At 36.9% G+C, this 22089-nt stretch overlaps 3 protein-coding genes across 4 annotated transcripts; 2 read left to right on the forward strand and 1 right to left on the reverse strand.

Annotated features, from left to right (window-relative positions):
* Positions 1-3509: 3509 nt before the first annotated feature.
* On the reverse strand, positions 3510-8648 carry LOC113733415 (zinc finger BED domain-containing protein RICESLEEPER 2-like). 2 transcript variants are annotated; one of them, XM_072078097.1, is made up of 5 exons: positions 8054-8648; positions 7810-7942; positions 4949-7047; positions 4761-4838; positions 3510-4127 (listed from the first exon to the last, which is right to left on the reverse strand). In XM_072078097.1, the coding sequence occupies exons 2-4, from the start codon at positions 7871-7873 to the stop codon at positions 4797-4799; spliced, it is 2205 nt and encodes a 734-aa protein (XP_071934198.1). In that variant the 5' UTR covers positions 7874-7942; positions 8054-8648; the 3' UTR covers positions 3510-4127; positions 4761-4796. The 2 variants fall into 2 exon arrangements, with proteins under 2 accessions (XP_071934198.1, XP_071934197.1); XM_072078096.1 differs by lacking the exon at positions 3510-4127 and adding an exon at positions 4337-4645 and having other exon boundaries at positions 8054-8647.
* A 149-nt stretch (positions 8649-8797) lies between these two features.
* LOC113730075 (transmembrane ascorbate ferrireductase 1-like) lies at positions 8798-12357 on the forward strand. The gene is made up of 4 exons (XM_027254526.2): positions 8798-9247; positions 10879-10927; positions 11048-11247; positions 11800-12357. Exons 1-4 carry the CDS (start codon positions 9104-9106, stop codon positions 12100-12102), a joined length of 696 nt encoding a protein of 231 aa, XP_027110327.1. The 5' UTR covers positions 8798-9103; the 3' UTR covers positions 12103-12357.
* Positions 12358-18226: 5869 nt separating this feature from the next.
* On the forward strand, positions 18227-21028 carry LOC113730076 (remorin). Its single transcript, XM_027254527.2, has 5 exons — positions 18227-18602; positions 19438-19479; positions 19585-19672; positions 20023-20104; positions 20551-21028. The coding sequence occupies exons 1-5, from the start codon at positions 18407-18409 to the stop codon at positions 20743-20745; spliced, it is 603 nt and encodes a 200-aa protein (XP_027110328.1). The 5' UTR covers positions 18227-18406; the 3' UTR covers positions 20746-21028.
* Positions 21029-22089: the final 1061 nt, after the last annotated feature.

Below are 22089 nucleotides of genomic sequence, written 5' to 3' on the forward strand. Positions count from 1 at the left end.
CCATTCATCATTTGACTGACCCGACCCGCACCTTGCGGGTCAGCCATTTTCTGACCCTTACCCGCCTAGCATATCAGCGGGTACCCGTTATAGGGTACCCGCTGAGATAGGGTCGGATCAGCGGATACCCGCCCAGCCCCGTTTATCATTTAATTTTTTAAAAAAAATGATTTATATCAATTTAATTTTATATTTTACACATTCATCTAAGATTTAATAATTTTTTTTTCTAAAAAAAGGTTTCCCACCAAGAAACAAGCATATGAAGAGAATATAAGATAAAGGAAAAAAATTAAAAGAATTCAAAATCAATAAAAGTTTGAAATAAGTAGCACAATTTTTAATATATATGTTCTACATTAATTAAACTTTTTTCTATAAAATATAAGATCATGACCTTTACAAATGAATCTTGTAAATAAACTATAGTCTCTCATATTTGTAATGCAATTTGTTCAATAAAATTACTTATTTAGTTCTAACTTATTATTTTATAGGTCGTGTATAAAAATAAAAAATATATATATGCGGGGCGGATCGGGTACCCGGGGGTTTTTAATTATGTGACCCTAACCCGCCCCGTATCTTAGCGGATATCCGACCATCTTTTAACCCGATCAAATAATAAAAATCGGATATCCTAATTTTCGGATCGGATCGGATCGGATCGGATATGACGGATTTTCGGGTTAGCGGATAATTTTGCCCACCCCTACGGGTTTCAGTTCAGATGATGCACATGATCGCATCATCTTCCTTGCAAAAGGTCTTCTACGTTGACGCAGGAGAAAAAGCATGGATGGCAAAGAAAATGAGAAAGAAAGAAACAGCTTCGAAATTATTCATTTATGAACAATTTAACCCCACGAAATGGCTTTGCAAATAACAGTAGTATTGTACTAACTCTTATCTCTTGAACACGAAATTAACTATAATGAATGCTACATTTTATTGGATGACCATAATGATTAATTAATGTACTGAAATATAACATCCAGAGAAAATGGCATATTGGATTACGAGTAATTATTACGATTTGGAATTTTTAAAAGCTGGTGGCCTAAAACGAAATCAATGCGCGCTGCTCAACCAGTTTCTTTTGAGTTTTCCGAACTTTTGACTTTGGTTTAATATCTACACTCGGTAATTTAACCTTACAGCGTGAGCTTCGTGCCAGGATCAGTGGCTCTCTGGTCTCGACGAGTGTAGGGGTTAACATGAGCATGGATGTGTATTATACGGATTTAATATAATTAGCATTTACCAACTCGAGACTGGAGTTGAAGTCATCTGGCCCGATTACACTCGGGCTGATCAAATGTCTGATTGATTCAATAGTCGGGTAATTTGCTTCTGGGTACGGCATTAATGACGAACTTAAATTGCATTTTAATTGAAGCGGCCTCTCGTGTTTTGAGTCGGGTGGCCTTTGGTTGCCAGTGGCTGCAGAAGACGCCAATCATCGCTGGCTGAAAGTGATAATGCAGCACTACGCTGCCTCGAAAATTACGCATTTCGTCGGTATGAGAAGGATACGGGGTTTCTTTATTTGCTGGGAATTCAGCTAATTGATCCAGCGCTGTTGGATACTATCCATAGCACTTCACTTTGATTGACAAAGAAACAGACAATTCACTTGATATTTGGAGAATAAAGGAGATTCCAGTTCCATCTTCACTTTCGAGTTGAAAGGTAACGCTCCGGACTTATTCGAGTAATGGAGGCTTTGTTTGACAATCAAGTTTTTGGCCAAGTTTGTCTCCTATAAGTTTTTTAACAACTTTAATTACATTAATTTCAAAAAAAATTTCAAAAATTTTAAATTATACACTTCAAAATATCTAAAAATTTTTTATAATTTTTCAATAAATTACTGTAAAATTTTAGATAAACACCCAAAAAAAAAAAACACACTTATCAAATGCGATTGGAATTTTGTAGGCAAGTTGTCACTCGGTTTACAGCGCAGCAAGGAGTCATGCTGCGGTTCAAGACGGGATTGGTACGGGGTGCTGAAAACCCCCCAGACTCGAGACGAATCCAATGTAGAGTGACCACACCACCGGAGGCAGATAGGATGAATGTGGAGAGAATTTGCAATAGAGATCTTTTGGATTCTCCCATCATCATAATTACTGAGGTCCACATAATTGAAACATTTGCGTCAGAGATTACCTCATCCGCTTTTTCGTTTAAAAACTTTTTTATTTTTTTTTGAGGGACTTTTTTTATTTTGTAAAAACAATAAATAGCTGAAACCGGGAGACAACCAATTTTATTAATTCTAACCGAATCCCTTCAGGACAAACTACCATGAGCATGAAACGTGATCCGGGAACTCCAATGTGTTATTTTCTGTTGTGATTATGTTAATTGGCAAATGAATAAGCATTCCAATGTGTTATTAGGCGGTGTCGTATTTGTATATTACTCCTACTATTGTTACATTAATCAACGGGCACGTAGCCGTACTAGAAAGTTCCTCCTTTTTTTTTTTTATATATATATAAGGGTGTTCGGGTCAATTCTTACGAGGCCTGACTAATCTCCTGTGATCCGGAAGAGAAGGCCCCACTCCACATCGAATACATTAACAGCGGGACTCGAACCCTGAACAAGTCATGAAGGTCGCCATACCTTAAGGAGGAGGAGCGGATCGCTCGAACTACCCCACAGAGACAAAGATCAACCACGTAGAGTGACAAGTTATGAGAGACAGGGATCGAATCCCTGACCTCCAGCGTTCCCAAAAGAAGGGAATGACCACTAGACCAAATGGTCAGTGGCAGAAAAGAAAGTCCCTCCTCAGTCAGTGTGAATTGAATATGATAGGGAAAGAAAGACAACAAACAAATGAAAAGAAAGAGGAGGAAAAGGAGTCACCAATCAAAGCAAATAAGTACTTATGATACTAGGAGTCATGCCCTGTGGCAACGGGTGGAACATGAGACACGACTAGGGGTGAAATCGAGTCGAGTCGAGCTCGAGTAGTGGTGTACTCGAGCTCGAGCTCGACGCAGACCATCAGAGCTCGAGCTCGAGCTCGAGCGAGCTCGAGAAACAAAAGATCGAGATCGACTCGACACAAGCCTATGGAGCTCGAACTCGACTCGATCGAGCTCTACATGTACCTCGAGCTCGATATCGAGTCGAGTACTCGAGCTCGAATGAGCTCGAATTGCTCCTGGTTCTTGCACAATTCCAAAGAATCTAAAGAATTCTCAACGATGGGCACTGAGCACTACTAATTTGTATTAAACAATAAACTAAATTGCACTAAACATTCGAATTAAAGTACATTAATATCAATTGAACAAGATTAATTGCAATACAAAGAAATCAAACTTAGAAGCCATAAAGTCCTGGAGCCAGAACGTCTTGCAGACTTGCACTAAACATAAGGTCAGATGCAATCTTGCACTGCACAGCAACATGCACGACAAGGGAGAGTGGACACAAAGAACTTCATTGCTCTACGCCTCTACATCCACAAAAGCTAAAATTTACACCACAGCTCGGTGGCATATATGTATACATATTACACCACAAAAGCTACTGATAGAACTCAATATGAGCAAGTTTTAAATTTCTCCTTGAAGAGGTAAACCAAAGAGTCAATCCAACCCATTTGGAATTCCATGCAGCAACATTTTGCATAAATGAACACAAACAAAAATTCACCTCTCTGTTTTATGAAGCAAGTTTTCCTATCCTGGTTGGTATACAAACCATTGATTGTAAGATATTAGGCACCCAAAAACAAAAGGGAATAAAAAACCCAGCAAACGTCTTCACTAACTCAAATCAGCAAATAGGAATTTCCACTTGCAAATCATTACAAAGCCCAGATTGAAAAGCAACACATGCTTCTTACCCATCCAAATAACTGTTCTTTGGACATTCTTAACATACAAGTCATTTTTCTCTACCGGAACATAGTTAAGACCCATGATTCTAACCTTCATGCCAGTAGCAATTTTTTCAGAAAACACACGGCCAAAAGCAAAGAATCTACCTTTGTCAGATGCTGGAATCATCTTGGATACATAGAGCATAACCTGTTCCTTGGGACACACCTGTCCATCTTGTTCACAGGTTAAGACAGGCCGAATCCTTTCTCCCAGAGCCTGTCGAAGGACAGTTTCTGTTTAGACACACACACACCCTCAATACAATCAACCACCACAAATGCACCATCAGTAATACAAAGGGCAGCAGCAGCAGTCACCTCAGATGAGAAATCAACATGCCCAGGGCAATCAATAAGATTAATAAGGATTCAAGATTCAAGAATTTTAGCTTCCAAAATTCAGAAATTTCGCAAAAGAGAAGCCAATGAGAAACAAAAGGATAGGCAGATTAAAGAAACACCATACGCATGCAGAAACTAAGTGGCCATGATCCACATTAACATTTCAGCAATATACATAAGCAACAACCTGTTCTCAACATCATCAGAATTTCACGAAAATAGAAAAAAGAGTGCAGCCAATTGAAAGGAAAAATTTAGGGAAATTTAGGAGTGCAGCCATCAGAATTTCTGGAGTCTAATAAGCATTTAGAAGCTCCTGTTTGTAATCTGGTAAATAAAACAGCTTGTTTGCTCCTTATGCATCTTCAAACTTCGGTGTATAATCTACGATACCTAGCCATACACAATAGACAAATCAACCAACTTATGTACAATATAAATTTAAAATTTGAACACAACTTAAAGCAAATTAAGAATAAGAAAATGAGAATTCACAAAAAAGATGGACCTGATTTCCAGCAAGTTATTTGCTCCTTATGCAACTTCAAACATTGGGCAGCTCATATTCAAGGACAACTTTTTGTGGCTGCATTTAGGTGGTGGAAATGCAAATAATGTAATACTTTAAAATCAATAAACAAACTAATAAATACTAGTTTATTTCTACAATAACAAATTTATATAGATATAACTTACTTTCAATTTCTTTTTGACCCCGTGCAAATTTCTACACCAATCGCCTGCACACATTAACGTTTGAACTGTCTCCGGAGCAAGTGAAGCACGGTATGAATCAATCACCCTAGTTCCAGCACTAAAGGTGGACTCAGATGCGACGGTAGTGATAGGAATGGCCAATACATCAGCTGCTAGTTGAGCGAGTACCGGGTATGCTGATCGGTTGATTTTCCACCAATCAAGACATTTGAAATCCTTTGGATTTTGCCCAATAGGTTGGCGAGGCTTGTCTAGGTAATCCACCAACTCACTCTTATGGGGTTCATCAGATTCGAGTTCACCACAATACTCATCCAAATCATCCCAATAGTCAGCACTTGCTCGAGGTGGACACACTATTTCAGATGCAAGATTTAATGAACAACCTTCCCCTGCATTTCCACTTGTACCCATAGCAACGTACTCCTCATAAAGCTCAAAGATGGCTTTTCGAACATATGTGATATTCTCTTGAGCTTCATATGTGGAATACATCTTAGGGAAGGCAAACTCTATTGCTCGCATTTTCTGTCTAAGATCCAAGATAGCTGCAATGGACATCAATAAATTGCACTCTTTCCAGTATTTGTCAAACTTGAGCTTCATTCTTGTAATCATACCCCGGACAAAATCATCTTCATCATCTACTCGTGCATCCAAGAGTTTCTTCACCTTTAGAATCTCAGGGAGGAATAGATTGCTAGTTGGATACTCACTCCCCGAAATTATGTGCGTGGCTGTGTAGAACTTCTCTAAAATGGTGCAAACTTTCTCAACCTTCTCCCAATCCTCTGAAGATGGACAATACTCATAAAGGGGCTCTCGAACTTGAAAACGAGGAAAAACCTCTTTATATTTTATAGCACAATTCAACATTTCATATGTTGAATTCCATCTCGTCCTACAATCATGGAGCAATTTTTTTCCAAGAATTTGCAGGTGTTGAGCAATTTCTGCAAATAGCAATGCCCTACCATCAGATTTGTTCACAAAATCTACATTATCTCGAATATTTTCACAAATGTCTACTATCTCTTTCAAGCCATCTTGAACCATAAGGTTCAAGACATGGGCGCAACAACGAACATGAAACAGCTTTCCTCCACCCAATAGCTTCTTGCATCTCCCAAAGTCATCTTTCAACAATCTCACGGCCACATCATTGTTTGAGGCATTGTCCACGGAAATAGTGTGAATTTTTCCCTCAATTCCCCATTCCTTTGCACACTTAAAAACTGCATCCGAAATCTCAACTCCTCGACGTGGTGGTCGAATATGAACAAAATTTAACACCCTTTTCTGAAGCTTCCAATTTCCATCAATCCAATGTCCGGTCACCACCATGTATTCAATTTTCTGATTCTTTGATTTCCACATATCAGTGGTCAAGCTGACTTTCTGTACCTGCCTCAGCAAGTTCTTCAACTTCTTTTTCTCTATCTCGTACACCTGTGTACAATCCTTTTTAGTTGTCATACGTGAGATCTTCTGCCACTCCGGCCAGCCACGTTTCATCATTAGGTTGAAACCCTTTTCCTCCAAAATTGTGAAAGGATGCTCGTGCATCAAGATCCAATGTGCAGCAGCCTCTCTCATTGCTTCCATATCAAATTTGCCCGTGTGCAATGGTGGTACAGTTGAAAAACGCTCATCCGCCGGCTGAAAGTTAATTTTTGTTTGCTGCTCAGCCATCCTAACCTTGGCTTTTCTAACGGAACAGTTTTCTCGATGCCTCCACATGCTGCTGGTTTGTTTAGTTTTTCCCCGATTTAGTTTCTTGCTACAATGTTTACAAATGGCATAATATATGCCATTTTCTTCCAAATCGTCGAAATCTTCCCATGCCTCAGATGTTTTATTCCTTTTAGGTACTCGGAATTTACCATCATCTTCAGCCGCGTCTCCTTGGTGCCTATTGGTGTCTTCGGTTCCCCCTTCTTGTGTTTCACCACCCTCCTGTGTGGGATCACAGCCATCACGGCTTACAAATATTGGGCTATCAATCATGACTGGTGTGGATGAATCAGCCCCAGACACACGTGCTATTGAAGTAACCTCGGGTGGACTAATAGACATGCCTTTAATAGAAAAACAAACATTTGCATTGAAATGAGTTCCAGTACAAACATTTGCAGCATGATACAGAGCTTAAAATAGGCCAATCATACTAAAGATTGCTCATATTTCTGCTGCACAGATAATTTTCAGCAACTGGAAGAATAACAGTCATGTGGTTTAAGTTGATAGGCATCAAAACATATTTGCATTGAACTCTTAGTGTTTCTTATTCCTATCATAAGCACAAGGGTTAGATCTTATGAGCACTTACCAACCAAAAAAAAAAATCAAACACGGTCACAATCACCAAACAATATATTCCAAGCACAATTTCTCAGATTGAACTCCAACCATCAGGATATTTCAGATTAAAAGTTGCAGAAGAATTAAGAAATCAAACCATAACAAGCAACAAAATTAATCAAGCAACTGCAAGCCAACTCCTGCAAGAGTACACACACTAAAATGGCAACGAACCATCTAAACAGCATGAACTACTAGCTGCCAGGTTAAGAGAACTACCAAAAAGGAACTACCAACAGTAATGAAGATTGTCTTTAATTTTTCTAATTCCTGGAATAATTTGTTGCGTTAAATAAAACTGCATAAGATAGCATCAAAATTATTCTCTAGATGACCAACTTAAGAACATAACTGAATATTCTCATTAATCTTATTAATATACTAGCTAGGTAACACTTAATAATCCAACTGAAATCAGTGCATTTTCACATCAAAGAAAAATCCACAAACATGTTTAGAGCCAATGTCAAGAAACTTACCAATTCTTGGAGCTGTAGCGCCAACTGCCGAATCACTTGTTGAAGGAATCGAGCTGCCTTCCATTTCCTCAAAGGTCCAATGCAGCAATGGAGAGCGAATGAGATACGCAAATGGAATATATTGAATCGCAGGCTGCAGCCCCCAATTTTTTTGGTTAGGGTTTGGAGATTAAAAATTAATATTAGACTTATCAAATTTAACCTCATAATGCACATATTTACTACACAAATGCACAATAAGTACCTCAATTTGTCAAATGCAGCTGTTGAATTTGGTGGGTTTTGATTTGATTTGAAATTGTTCGGCTGCTGAGCTGCTCACGCTGCTACTGCTACCTACTCCATTTTGAGCTCCAGGAGAAGGAAGAAGGAAGAGTAGCTTGAACTGCGGAAGTGTTTAAAGCTTCAGATGTCTCTACTGTGATAGTTGAGAAGATGAGCCAAAGACTTGAGAGATTGGGATTTGAGAGCGAAGGACTGAAGGCTGAAGAATGAACTGAAGAGTGAAGCATCGAAGACGAATGAAGGACGGATTCATTATTTCATCGTTTTTAGTTTTCAACCAAAATTACATATTCACCCTTCATTATTATTACAATATAGCTGACTAAGCCCGTAAATATTCTAACTAACAAACCTAAAAGGGTAAATTGATATATAAAATATACATATATGTCACCGAGCTCGAGCTACTCGACGAGCTAAAATTTCTTGTTCCTAATTACTCGAATCGACTCGATTTACTGTAGCAATTAGCTCGGGATCGACTCGAGCTCGATTTTTCTCGAGCTCGAGTCGAGTACTTAGTCAAGCTACTCGCGAGCTCGATTCAAGCTACTCGAATTCTCTGCACCCCTAGACACGACGATTAAAAATCCAATAACCACGTAGACTTCAATCCTCATCCCTATCGCCTTTTCACACGTGGAACCCGACCCACGTTATACAACCACACGCTACTACTCGTACGACTACTACATATTATTGATACGGTACGCTAGTATTTGGCGACGCAAATCCCCACAACCCACAAAAATTTTCTGAAGCGACGACTTCTCACCTCAGTCGAATAAACAGAATTGAGATCCTCTTGTACAGTAACAACTGCACGTAAGAGGACCCATCACCAGCACTCGCCGCTCAGGAGCGGGACGCCCTCTCTTCTTCTTCTCCTTCTCTCTCTATCATATCAAATGTTAATGGCTGATAAAAGAGCCAGTTCATTTTGAATTTTTGAGTAACGTTTTAGCTATCAGGAAATCCCACTTCTTTCCGGAACCAAAATTAGAGAGGGATGGCGATTGGGATAAAGGCGGTGCCTTTTGCTGTGGTAGCCCAAGTTCTCGGGGTTGCGGGGATTATTATGGTGCTGATATGGAACATAAGCTTCAGGGGTGGATTAGCTTGGGAATCCGCCAACAAGAGTCTCATCTTCAATGTATGTACTTCTTGTCACTTATCTTTCTTTTTTTTTTAATTTGTCGAAACGATTAGTTTTGTCACTTATTATTTTCCCCTTTTCTCTTCATTTTTTTTCCCGTCTACCCTTTTCTTTTCTTTTTTTTTTAGGACTGTTAGATTTAGACTTTTCTTTTGCTACATGAATATGATCGCACCAAACCCTCGAGACTCAAGGTTTGATTACTCTCTGTTGTCACTTTTCAAGCTTTAAGCTTTGGGTATACCTTTGTATCGGTCCGGCGGAATGTTTAAGACATGTTGAATTTGAGCTTTTAGTTGTGGATTAGTACCTCTATCTATACACCATGATTCGGGGATGGAGGGAGGGAGGCCGAGAATGGAGCCATACTTTTCATGTGGTATTCGGTACTTTTGACTTCCACCTCTCTGTTTCTTCTCGTTGATTCTCCTTGGCACTACACATTCTACTTTTGGACCTTTTCAAAATTATAAGACTAGGAGTATTGATTCTTGAAACATTTATGCTCACGGGAAGACATACAATAGCTGGACAACAATATAAGAGCCATTCAGGTATCAACTCCGCCATGAGCTGCGTCTTTTTAGTTGATGGATATATGCCGCATGGGATTGGCTTAAAAATCCGATCGTTATGCAACCAAACACTTACTTATTTTTATGATTTTTATTTCTTGGTTGAAATAGGAAAATACAAGTCCAAAATATGTCATCCTGCTAACGCTAGCAACTGGGTGGGTTGGTAGATGTTGCGATTGTTTGGGATTTGGTGGTTGACTGATTGTTTACCATTTTATTTTTTAGATCTTCACATGGCCAACCTTCCTTTCTTGTATCTCTTAACCACGAGGCCTCGGGTTCGAAACCCTTGGTAATACAAAAGACAACGTTGGGAGAGTTTTCCCTGCAAGGGGTCTGACGCTGCTCGGATAGAATTAATCACAGACCATAAAACAGATACGGATACCTGTGGATTATACCCAAAAAAAAAAAAAAGATAAAGGGCTGTTTGTGCGTGGATCTTTCCATTTGATTTTGAACAAAGTTTGGCATATCTAAACCGCTTCTAATGATTTTTAAGTTTCAAACATATGCTCTACTAATTTGTTTTAGTACGATGGCATGTCTTGAACTCTTGATTGTTCCTTAAGCTCATTCAAAGAAAGATGTTCAAGATAGGTAGCTATCTAGGTTTGGACTTTCGGATTAAATCTTGAGGCACACTGGCTGGGTGTGGTTGGAAATAAACGGCATTAAATGGAGCCAACGGAAAAGTTCTGTTGGAGGTATGAAACGGTGGTTGCATTTTGAAGTGTCCATATGCTTTTCTCTAAATAGATTAAGACGACTGGAAGTTTATCAGTGACATCTGTGAAGGGATTAAGACATTTTGTCCTGTCTGTTATAGGAGCATTTCATAAAGTGATCTTTATGTGGTCCCTTCACATTGATTGCTGTCATCTGATGAGAGAAATTTTGGTCTAGTTGAGGTTTGGTAATTCACTTTTAAGATATGAGTTTTTACGGCAGGGTAGATTTTGAGGTTATTCTTGCCAATGTAAGCATGGAATGTCATTAAACGAAATTTTGCTTAAGGTTTAATTATGGTTTTTGTTTGTTCTTTTCCAGATTCATCCTGTTCTCATGCTCCTTGGCTTGATTGTAATTGGGGGTGAAGGTAAGTTATATGTCTTATCAAGATAAGTACTCCCCCTCTTCTTCTTCTTCCTTTTTTTTTTTGGGGTATTGAATAGCCTTTATGATGTTCTCTTCATCTTCCCATTTTCTTTTAATGCAGCCATTATTACTTATAAAACTCTTCCCTTGAGGAAGGAACTGAAGAAATTGATACATCTAGTCTTGCATGCTATTGCCCTCATACTTGGTATCATCGGGATATACACGGCATTCAAGTTTCATAACGAGAGCAATATTGCCAATTTGTATAGTTTACATTCTTGGCTTGGAATTGGGATTATTGTTCTCTATGGCATCCAGGTAACTTCAAGCTTGAATTCTTCTCCTGCACTACACTGGTGGTTGTCGATAATCATCGTGTATTATACCTTAACATTTTTTGCTCTATTAATTCTCTCGGTTCCTATCTTTCAATAATTATCTCAGGCTCTTGCTCGCATTTTTTCTTTTCTTTGGTTTATTTTCTCTCCACGCCCTCAAAAGTATCAGAGTAGATTACTCGAATATATTTCCAGCTATGGAGGCCTTGCTTTGCTAGCTCGTCTAGTGCTACACCTCATTGTTCTCTTTGAGCTTGAATGGTGGTGACATTCTAGTATGAATTAAGCAAAAAGGGGGGGGGGGTTGCTTGCTTCTAGACCTCATTGTATTTGGGCCGCTGTAGTTGGACAATGTTCTGTCTGGAAAGAATTAGTGGACTGTAATCATAATTTGTTACTCAATCTGTCGTACAGCTTGGCTGTTCTGTGTAGAACTCTCGAAGTCTGCAAGAGCATCCGCTAGTTCTGCTCAGTCCTGGAAATAACCATTTGATGCTTTGTTTGTTTGTTTATTGTTGACATTTTGTTGCAGTGGATTTATGGTTTCTTGGTGTTCTTCTACCCCGGTGGCTCATCAGAAATCAGGCACGAGTCACTTCCATGGCACGTGGTGTTTGGGCTGTTTGTGTACATCTTGGCAGTTGGGAATGCCTCACTAGGGTACCTTGAGAAGCTTACATTCCTTGAGAACTCAGGCCTAGAGAAATATGGGGCTGAAGCATTCCTGGTCAACTTCACGGCCCTTGTCACGATATTGTTTGGGACCTTCGTTGTCTTGACCGTCTTCTCTAAGCCTGTTGCAGAGGATGAATATAGCTACTCGGCCATAAACTAGATGTAGTATCACCGTCACTTGGTAGCTGTATGCTTTGACGTCTAGCGTGTACTATCATTTCGGGCCCGTCTTCTGTTGTTGTTTGTTGTTGTTTGTGGTATTGGCGAAGCAGAATAGATGTAGTACATCACAAATATGGTGCCTCGAAATAAACCAGGATGACGATTGGTAGGGGACGATTCTAATGGGAAATTGCATAAGTTGTACCTTTGGTTGTACTATGTATTATGTGACTGAAGTGCACTAATCTTTTCACGCGGGCTGTGGGCTTCCCCTCTAGTTGTTTAGCAGCATCAATTGAGTATATATATATATATATTTATAATGCTAGTAAGGTCTGGCTGTGCAATGCCCATCCTAAAATGTTCGAGGGTAACAAAATTTGAAGGATTGTTTATAAATTGAGTGTCATGTGTAAATATATTATAAAGAACATTTTAATACATTGCTTTGGTTAAGAAAGGGAAAAAATTTATTGTAATAAAAAGCAAGTATTAACACATAAATAAAACACAATGAAATAGATAGGAAAAGTGTATATTATGGTTGGTAGCAATTTCAGTTGGTTTGTATAGGTTTGACCGGTGCTAAATATTTTAAGATAATAATATAAAATGTCGTTAAATATTAATTTATTAATGAATAAAAGTAAAAGAGAATAATGTACAGTACATTTGGTAGCAATAATAATCTTTATTTTTGTAATAAGTTGTATTCAATTTTAAATATTTTTTTTGTTTTTGAAATTACATCCCCCTTTTATTTATATGCAATAATATAAAGTTGAAATAATTTAATAGACTTTTCAAACTCTAAATTTTGGAGAGATATAATTCAATTGGAGTATCATTTACATGATTATTTCAAGTTATATTTGACAAATTAACTTGAGTTTTAATCGGATTCAATGTTCATCACCAAAGTTTCCAATCACAAGTTATACACTACATATAATTCAATACTAAGCAACTAGTAATAGTTTACTAATGAAACTCATGATTATGAACGAAACTTAACCAGTATTTTATCAAACATTAGGCATTCTAGTTATAAATAAAATAACTAACCTGGAGTAAAGTGACAGACAAAGCAAAAATTTTGAGTACTGAAAGTAATGCCACAAAAGGAAAACAGAAAACATGCAAAGGAAAGTATGTGTTACTACAACAAGATGTAAATGCATAGATTTGCTGAAGTAAAAAATAAGAAAAATTGTATTACCAAATATGAGAAAACAAGAAAGGGAAGCAAGCTTTCCCTCTGCTACGCGAGAATGACAAGAAAATAAAACATGAAGAAAATGATGCACAATAAAAGTTGGTAGTGTATGTAAGGTTTGCACTGTACTATTCGAGGTTAGTTTGTTGATAATAATTTCATCTAAAAAGATAGTCTATAAAAGCTAAATTAAGCTAGTACTTTGTCTTTCAATCTAATGGTTATAAACAGATGAAGTACGATTGATAATTCATTGAAAGGATGACTTTTTTGTGAAAGACAACCTAACATTGAAGAAAATGCAAGTATTTAATCTGATTAGGTAATTGAAAAATGATTGCATTATATGACTTAGGACTTATTACAAGCAAAGCAAAGGAAAAATAGGAGAATCAAGCAATCTATAAGCTAACTTGTTGAATAATCTAATAATGCAATAAGTTTGGAAAAACGTTTTTCTCACCAAATTAGAACTTATAATAAATATAAGCTTTATTGAATAATTCAATAATCTAATAGCATAGAAAATAAGAAAAAATGCAATCTAACCGTTACCATGAAAACAACAACAAAGAGCATTTTAGTGAAATATAATAAAGATACACATATTTTTGTCATTTAGACGTTAATGCATTCCTTTGATTAAGAAAGGAAAAAATTAATTGTAATAAAAAACACATATTAAGGTATAAATGAAATAAAATAAAATTGATAACAAAAATATATGAACATAAAGTCAAATGCTGCCAAATATTTTAATATGAATAAATTAAAATAAATTAGAAATAGAAAAATGTACACTACATTAAGCAGCGGCGATAGTCTTTTTCTTTATAAGAAGATGAGTTCGTTACATTAACAAAATATCAAAGAATACAACAATTTAAAAAAATTCATGCAATTCGACGAATTTTAACAAATGCAACTTAATTAGTCAAATATAACTTTAAATGATAATTCATATTAAAATAAAAATAAAAATAAATATAAATTCAAATAGAGGTGGGGAGCAATGAAGAGCAATGAGATGTGCGTGGCGTGATCTTTCCTCATCATAATCGCTAGGGGAGTACAAAATCGAAAAATTTTGATTTACCGATTGAATTCGGAATTTCGAATTCGATAATTCGGAATGGAAATCGAAATATCCGATTTCGAATTGGTTGAATTCGGTAATAAGATTTTTCAAATCAAAAATTTCGATTTCGAATTCACAATTCGAAATCGAAATCGGAATTCCTATTTCGATTTCAAATATGTTTTTCATATATATATATGATATATATTATATAACATTTATATTATAATAATAATTTTTATATTCATGAATTCGGTAAAATTGGAGTTCCTATTTCGATTTCAATTTTGTTTTCACACACATATATATAATATTTTTTATATATATGTAATATAATTTTTATATAATAATAATAATTTTTATATTCATGAATTCGGTGAAATCGAAATTTACCGAATTTCGAATTGAATTCAGAATGAATTCGAATCGGAATTGGTGAAATCGAAATCGAAATTGGTCGAAAATTCTGATACCAAAATTTTGAAAAATTCTGATTTTAAAGTTCCAAATTACCATTTCGATTTCAATCCACACCCCTAACAATCGCCATCACCATTCACCACTAGAAAAAGATAATATAAATAATAGGCATTGAAAACATATGTAAATAAATGTTTAAAATTGGCACAATGGCTCCCTATGTCTTGTGTGGATGGTCTATGTGTGGGCGGTGAGCGCCTCAATCATAGTCATACACCATCAATCAGTCAAACTTGTCGGTGTCACAACAATAGCAACACGCTGCTACGAATAACATCTTACCAAATGGGTAAAGGGAAGGGGATGTACGTGCATCTTCATGAATCGCTGGAACATTAGGGCACCACTACTTGCTGACTTTATCTGCTAAAAAAAAAAAGAAATGTGAAATGCACGCAAATGACACCTTCTCGCTGGGAGCATTGCCGGATCACAGCCGCAGAAATGGAAAATACAAAAAGAACCATTTTGGGTCCCCACTCCCGGGGCCTCCAGTCCTCGCTGTTTCTCTCTTGCCCTTGAAGTAGTAGCGTTAACATTTGACTGTCCCTTGGACAAAAACATCGCCCTAAAATAAAAATTTCCAAAAACCAACGACGCGCGCAGACACCGCTCTCTCGCCTCCCAAGTTTGAAGTTTCAAACCTGTCAACATGTGAATGAAGAGCCATTCATTTCACTCGGAAAATAGAAGAAGTCTTTTCTACCCCAGAGTTTATCCACCGTCCAAAGGCAAATGGTTTATCTTCCTTTACTAAAAAAACAGATTTTTCGTCTCTTTTAATTTTTCTTTTTCAAAATAACATGCTCGTAATACAAAAAATAAAAAAATAAAATAAAAGATATTGCCCTGCTCCCACTTTTATTATTATTATTATTATTATTATTATTATTTATTTTAAAGTTCACTCTTACAAGAGAAAGTAAAAGTGTCTTGACTTGAGAGTCAAACTAGGGGACCTCACCGGTATCTCGCGAGTGTCCCAACTAACTAAAAATTGGCTAGTTTTGGAACCCCAAGTCCCATTTTACGGTAGCAAATTTTGTCCTCTAATGTTCATAGATGAATTCATAATGGGTAATAGACTTTTATTTTACGTTAAAGTTTGGCTCCAGCTTGTGTCAGAATTCGTCAACATCTAGTTATCAGTTTGGATTAACTATTTTTTGGGTGTTTTTGAAAAATTTTACTATAGCAGAGTTTTTAGATTATATTTTTGGATATTTTTAGAAAATATTTTGAAATATTTAAGAGTAGTAGAGTTTTTAAAATATATTTTAGGATATTTTTTAAATATTAAAAAATTTTAAACTATTTTTTAGAGTAATTTTTAAAATTTTTTATAATATTTGAAAAACTATTTTTTAAAAAACTAGTGAATCCAAAAAGAGTAAATCCCTAGGCAGTTCTCCAAGCATCTCATAAAACCACCACAACTAATTTATTAAAGAAGGGGTGAAAATAGCAAGGAACCTTCTTTTTTTTTTTTTTTTCACTACTAGCATTTTTATATTGAAACGTGAGAACGACCATTAAACCACCAAGAAAGATTATACTCACACACTCTCGACTAGGGCTATAATCGAGTCGAGTCGAGCTCGAGTATTGCGATACTCGAGCTCGACTCGACATACAGATAGGGGTGCTCGAGCTCGAGCGAGTAGTATTATTGAAGCTCGAGCTCGAGCTCGAAGTTTGCTCGCAATACTCGAGCTCGACTCGTATGGGCTCGAGTCCATTCGAATCTTATCGAGCTCGAGTTATTAAATTTCATTTTTTTGATAATTTTTGAGCGAAAAGACATTATTACCCTTTTAAAATTTTTATATGACTTGAAACATTTCGTAAATTCGACAATTCTTTTGGGTATAAGGGTAATTTTATAATAATAATATATTAAATAATTAAAATTAAAATACTCGATAAGGCTCATCGAGCCTTCGAGCATCACTTCTGGATGCTCGAACTCGACTCGATAACCTTATCGAGCTGCTCGAAACTCGACTCGAACTCGGTTTGACCGAGTTCGAATCAAACTCTTGACCGAGCTACTCGCGAGCAGCTCGGTTCGATTACATCCCTACTCTCGACACAGAAATTTAAACAACTCAAAAGTGGGGAAATAAAAGGCAGAGAAGAAAAACGGTGCATGATCGCATTCTAAAAGATTGTGGAGCTAGGAAAAGACGGACTCGGCTAGTAGCTGCCTACTTGGATTATGGTACTTATTTGTGGATTGATGGATCATCATGGATGCGCATCCACAAGTTTGGTCAGTGGCGTCCCTATTATTCCTTTCAAGAATTGAGGATGATGAAAGGTATAGTATCTGTTTTTGTGGTTGGCAAGGGTTGTCAGGCCAACCCAACAACTCAATTTTGATGTCATTTTGGGTCTCCCTGTCCAGGATTTAGGATGAGGATGACAATAATGTTACTTTAGGGTTCATGAGTGAAGCCCCTCCTGCCCCTAAATCTCCATTAGGGTATATTTAGTATCCGTGTTTGTAAGTTTAGGTCTTGAGGCGGAGTATACCAATTCCTAGGATCCGTTAACTTGGAATGATACGATTGCCCTTTAATTCCATTCCTCAACAGAAATAATCGCGCGGACACGAAACTAAGCAGTTCTAGAATTCAACGAAATAATTAGCAAAAGGTTGATCCGCATTTTAGAACAACCACACCAGCACTAAAACCGCATTACAAGCAAAGAGGTGACCCAATGCATCCTCCACAATTGTAAAAAAAAAGGCAACTTTTCTCTGGTTTCAAGTGTCAAATATCGCTTTTGGAGAAAAGGAAAAGCCTCAAGGGACCGTTATTCCAAGGTTAGTAAACTTTTTGAATTTACCACTATAGTCCAGCTGATAAGTAAACAGACGTTGGGAAAGCAAACATGTTGGGCCCTTGGCTTAGGCTGCCTCTGTTAGACTATAGTCCGAACAAATTAACTAATTGTGTTTGGATTACATTTTTCATGATTTTCATGAAAAAATTACTGATGACCGTCCCTGTCCCAAATCCTACTAGTACTCCATTGTAGACGACAAATGCATAGCATTGATTGTACATGAATGATCCTTGTAATTTTAGTAGCAAATATAGCCTTGAACTCAGGGCTACCAAGTTCCACCATCGTACTCAGGGTCTACCCATCCCCATCATAGAGGAGTAAGATTCTTAATCATTCTCCCGATTCAATCAAGTGAAGATGGTCTAAGCATTTGTTTAGGTGTGTAAGTGCCAACTACGAGTAGGGCCGACACCACCAAAAATGATTCAAAGGAGCGGCGTGGCATCGTTTCTGTTCCAATTCATTTCACTATTTCAGCGAGACAGTTACACTCCTCCAAACAACTCCCAATAATATCACCATATCCCCTTCTCCTCTCTTTCTTCCCCCCCCCCCCCCCGTCCCACAAATCTTCAATCCGCTCTTCTAGTATTTTCGTTTGCTACAGTGCTAGTAGTATCTTCTTCTACGCTTAATTCTGCTGCTAGGCTCGCACAACACTAGTTGCTAGTCATGGCAGAAGAGGAAGCCAAAAAAGTAGAGCCCGAGACCGCTTCTTCTGAGCCTCCGCCTCCGGGACCAGAATCCGCTAAAGCTCTTAAAGATGTGGCTGAGGAGAAACCACTAGTCTCAGTAACTGAGGAGAAACCACTAGTCCCAGTTCCTGAGGAGAAACATGATGACTCCAAAGCTCTTGGCATCGTTGAAAGTATGTATGTAAAGTACAATTCACCTTACGATTTCCCTTTTTTTTTGTTTTCTGGAACAATTCTCGGGATGACATCAGTATGTAGTGCAGTAATACTGACAAAATGTATTTTCAGCTGATTGGATTCTTGATTTTGGGGTAAGTTTGCGTTTGCTTGGAAATAAGCCACCTATATTGCATGCTTATTCTTCAAGATTGGTAATTTTGGAAACAATTCTTGATTGTATTTTCATCGGTGGAGTGGAAATAAGTCACTTCTGTTGCATACTTATTCTTCAAGATTGGTTTTTTAATTGATTCTCGGTCATAATTCAAGCAAACTGACTGTCTATGAAATTACTATCTTATTTATCCAAATTGAATTATAAGGAGGATATGCTAGTAGCATATGATAGTTGTTATTTTTCTCCCAACTCAAGGAGTAAAGTATTATGTTGGTAGCGTGTAGTTAATGGTTAAAAGTTGCTAATTTATGGTTGGGGTGGGAATTAAATTTACTTTTGGGTGTATTCCTGATTGATTTTTATCAGTCTTGTTTAATTGCTAAGCATGATGCTAAACTTGATCCTTTTTATTTTTGGGGTGGGGGGGGGGGGGACTTGATCATATCGAAATGAATATACACCAAAATTGGAGATAAACTAGTTATAATATTTTTGTCTTTCTCTGTTTGTGTGATTTTTTTTTTTTTTTTTAATCCTCATATCCATATGGGTTGATACCATCTCTCATCGCCCACCTAATTGGACGTAAGGAGCCTTCAAATGATTGGAACAGATTTCGTCCTCTATTTTGCGCTTTAATTGTTTGTTCTTTTTTTTTCTGTCTGTGGCAGAACCTGCTGAAGAGAAACCTGCTGAGGGTTCTATTAACCGAGGTAACATAATTTTGCATGTGTGGTACTGATACACGTATTATTCTGATTCCCACCATGCGGAACTGGAAAGAATATACTCACTTTGCTTGAAATATCCACCCTCAGATGCAGTGCTAGCACGAGTGGCAACAGAGAAGAGGCTGTCTTTGATCAAGGCATGGGAAGAAAGTGAGAAATCTAAAGCTGAAAACAAGTAAGAAGCTTTCCTGATAACTCACCATCTATTGTCTATTCATGGCCTTTTCTATTACTAAAGATGTCTAAGAATACTGAGTACTTTGGTCAATTCTCTTCTTTGGCCTTGGTGGCAAACTTTGACTGCTAACATTTTGAAACTCTGAGGAAACTTTTGACTGCTAACATTTGAACAATGCCTATATGTTACCACACAAAACCATATGCGGTATCAACCAAACCACATAACCAAAAGGCTTTTTTCATTCCAGTTACTGCTTTTTGTTTGTTGTTTGACGGGGTGGGAAGGGGTTTGAAGGTCTGGTAGTTGACAATGTTGACAACCTTCAATCTGAATTTTGCTGACAGAGCTCAGAAAAAGATATCAGCCATTGGGTCCTGGGAGAACAGCATGAAGGCATCTATAGAAGCCGAACTCAGAAAGATTGAGGTAACAAGTCCTCACTAATATTTTTTTTTGCCGAAGTAGAACTGTAACATTAGGTGTCCTTTAGTCTCCATGTTAGCACATCCTTTGTGGGACAAATCATAATTCAAAGGCATTTTTTAGAAGTTAATAGAGTGTGTTAAAAGCTTTACTAGCCAGTTCTGTGAACCATTGAAGAAAATGGCTACTTAAATGCAAGAATATTAGTCAAGGTTCAAGCACTTTCTGCGTTTAAGTGATTCATATATTTAATCTTGCAAAGGATTATATTATATGTGACTCCACAAGCGGGGCATTCTCTTGTTTTCCACTTCATTTTAATTTTTAACAGGTTGATGATCCCATACTTGTCTAGATGTATGTAAACCATTGGCGCCATTGCAAGTAAATGGTACTTCAGTTAAGAAGCTTCAATCTCTATCAACACACATGGGTTTTATGGTATGTAGGAAAAGCTGGAGAAACAGAAGGCAGAATATGTAGAGAAAATGAAAAATAAGATCGCTGCCCTCCACAAGTCAGCAGAAGAACAGAAGGCGGCCATTGAGTACAAACGCGGGGAAGATCTCCTCAAGGCAGAAGAGGGAGCAGCAAAATACCGTGCCACTGGAACTGCTCCAAAGAAACTCCTAGGATGTTTCTGAAGCTGAAAATTATCAGGTCTACATGAAAACTGTTGGAATCTGCGTTGTAAATTTTTCATTTTATTGCTTTATTTGTTAATACATGTGTTTGGCTTGCAAAAACTGTGCCACGTTAATTAGCATTCATTGTTGGGTGTGCATAATTATGTATTTTAGCATGTGGAGGATGACAGAATTGTGCATTTGTGACAAGAAAGATTGGAAGAAACCGTTCCTTGTAGTCGAAGCTGTTAAGGTCGATCTTCGGTAGGATATGAATGCAAACAGTAAATTGTCATGGAAAGCTTGCCGGAAAAATTTAGAAGTGTGCTTGCAACTATAATGTTATCCTTCTTCCTCCTTTATTGACATTTTTTTGTGGTCCCAAAATTTCCCAAGACATTTTCTTGGAACTGTGCTGATTGGGTTGTTATTGCTTAGAAGCTTCAACCTAATCCTTACGCTGCAAACTTGATAAGGTTAGGTTAGATAGACAATCCAGATGTGGCAGTGCCACAAATGTCTTCAGAATAGATTAGTCCTTTCTTTATGTATTTTCTTGGAGACAAACCAAAGAAAAAGAAAGTGTAAAATATAGAAAAGCTTCATGGGATTAAATAAATATATAGAAAAATCCCTATAGTTTTAAATCTGTGGTTTGAACTAATTTGAAAAAGTGACGGGAATCGTTTGAATTAATGGATTTGAAATACACGTGCTTCTTTTGTAAGTATTTATGCGGAAAATAAACAAATTTTTAATTGATATACCTATTATATCCTTAGAGTTATAATACAAAAAAATTCGCTGTGATTAAGCAAACATACAAAAAAAATCCAATATCTCGTGATTTGAATTAATGTGAAAAATAGATAAAAATCATCTAAATTAACAAGTTTGAGGTTGCTTGATATGAAAAATAATTTTTAAAATCAAATTGTTAGATGATATATCTATCAAAACCTTTAGAACTCATAAAATTTTAAAAAAAATCCAAAACTCCCAAATACAACTCACTTTATTTCTATACATAAAATAAAAGTCACCTTATTTCTATACACAAAATAAATAAATAAGAACTTCTAAACACAACTTACTTTATTCCTATTTACGTTGGTTGGCTCAAGTATAGGGGGTTTTTCCTTAAGTTTGTTTAATAGGATGATTGTTAGAAGATCTTTTATTATTTATATATATTAGGGTAATTGGTGTCATTTCGTCCACTTCCATTAGTTTTGATGATTTTAATATTGTTATTTCAAATTAGTTCAAACTATGAGAGGTCGAAATATATGATTTGAAATCATAAGGGGCTTTTTTGATATTTTACTCAGAAAGAAACAAGAAATGCTGGCTGATCCGGAA

Source organism: Coffea arabica, chromosome 2e (genome assembly GCF_036785885.1).
Source record: "Coffea arabica cultivar ET-39 chromosome 2e, Coffea Arabica ET-39 HiFi, whole genome shotgun sequence".
Classification (NCBI taxonomy): Eukaryota; Viridiplantae; Streptophyta; class Magnoliopsida; order Gentianales; family Rubiaceae; genus Coffea; species Coffea arabica.

Excerpts from the sequence above, each read along its gene's own strand:
- LOC113730075 (XM_027254526.2), top strand. The coding sequence starts at position 9,104 with ATGGCGATTGGGATAAAGGCGGTGCCTTTTGCTGTGGTAGCCCAAGTT. Across the intron at positions 9,248-10,878 it reads ACAAGAGTCTCATCTTCAAT|ATTCATCCTGTTCTCATGCT; the intron begins GTATGTACTTCT and ends GTTCTTTTCCAG. Across the intron at positions 10,928-11,047 it reads GATTGTAATTGGGGGTGAAG|CCATTATTACTTATAAAACT; the intron begins GTAAGTTATATG and ends CTTTTAATGCAG.
- LOC113730076 (XM_027254527.2), top strand. The coding sequence starts at position 18,407 with ATGGCAGAAGAGGAAGCCAAAAAAGTAGAGCCCGAGACCGCTTCTTCT. Across the intron at positions 19,480-19,584 it reads TGAGGGTTCTATTAACCGAG|ATGCAGTGCTAGCACGAGTG; the intron begins GTAACATAATTT and ends ATCCACCCTCAG. Across the intron at positions 20,105-20,550 it reads CCGAACTCAGAAAGATTGAG|GAAAAGCTGGAGAAACAGAA; the intron begins GTAACAAGTCCT and ends TATGGTATGTAG.
- LOC113733415 (XM_072078097.1), bottom strand. The coding sequence starts at position 7,873 with ATGGAAGGCAGCTCGATTCCTTCAACAAGTGATTCGGCAGTTGGCGCT. Across the intron at positions 7,048-7,809 it reads CGCTACAGCTCCAAGAATTG|GCATGTCTATTAGTCCACCC; the intron begins GTAAGTTTCTTG and ends TTTCTATTAAAG. Across the intron at positions 4,839-4,948 it reads GGGTCAAAAAGAAATTGAAA|CCACAAAAAGTTGTCCTTGA; the intron begins GTAAGTTATATC and ends ACCTAAATGCAG.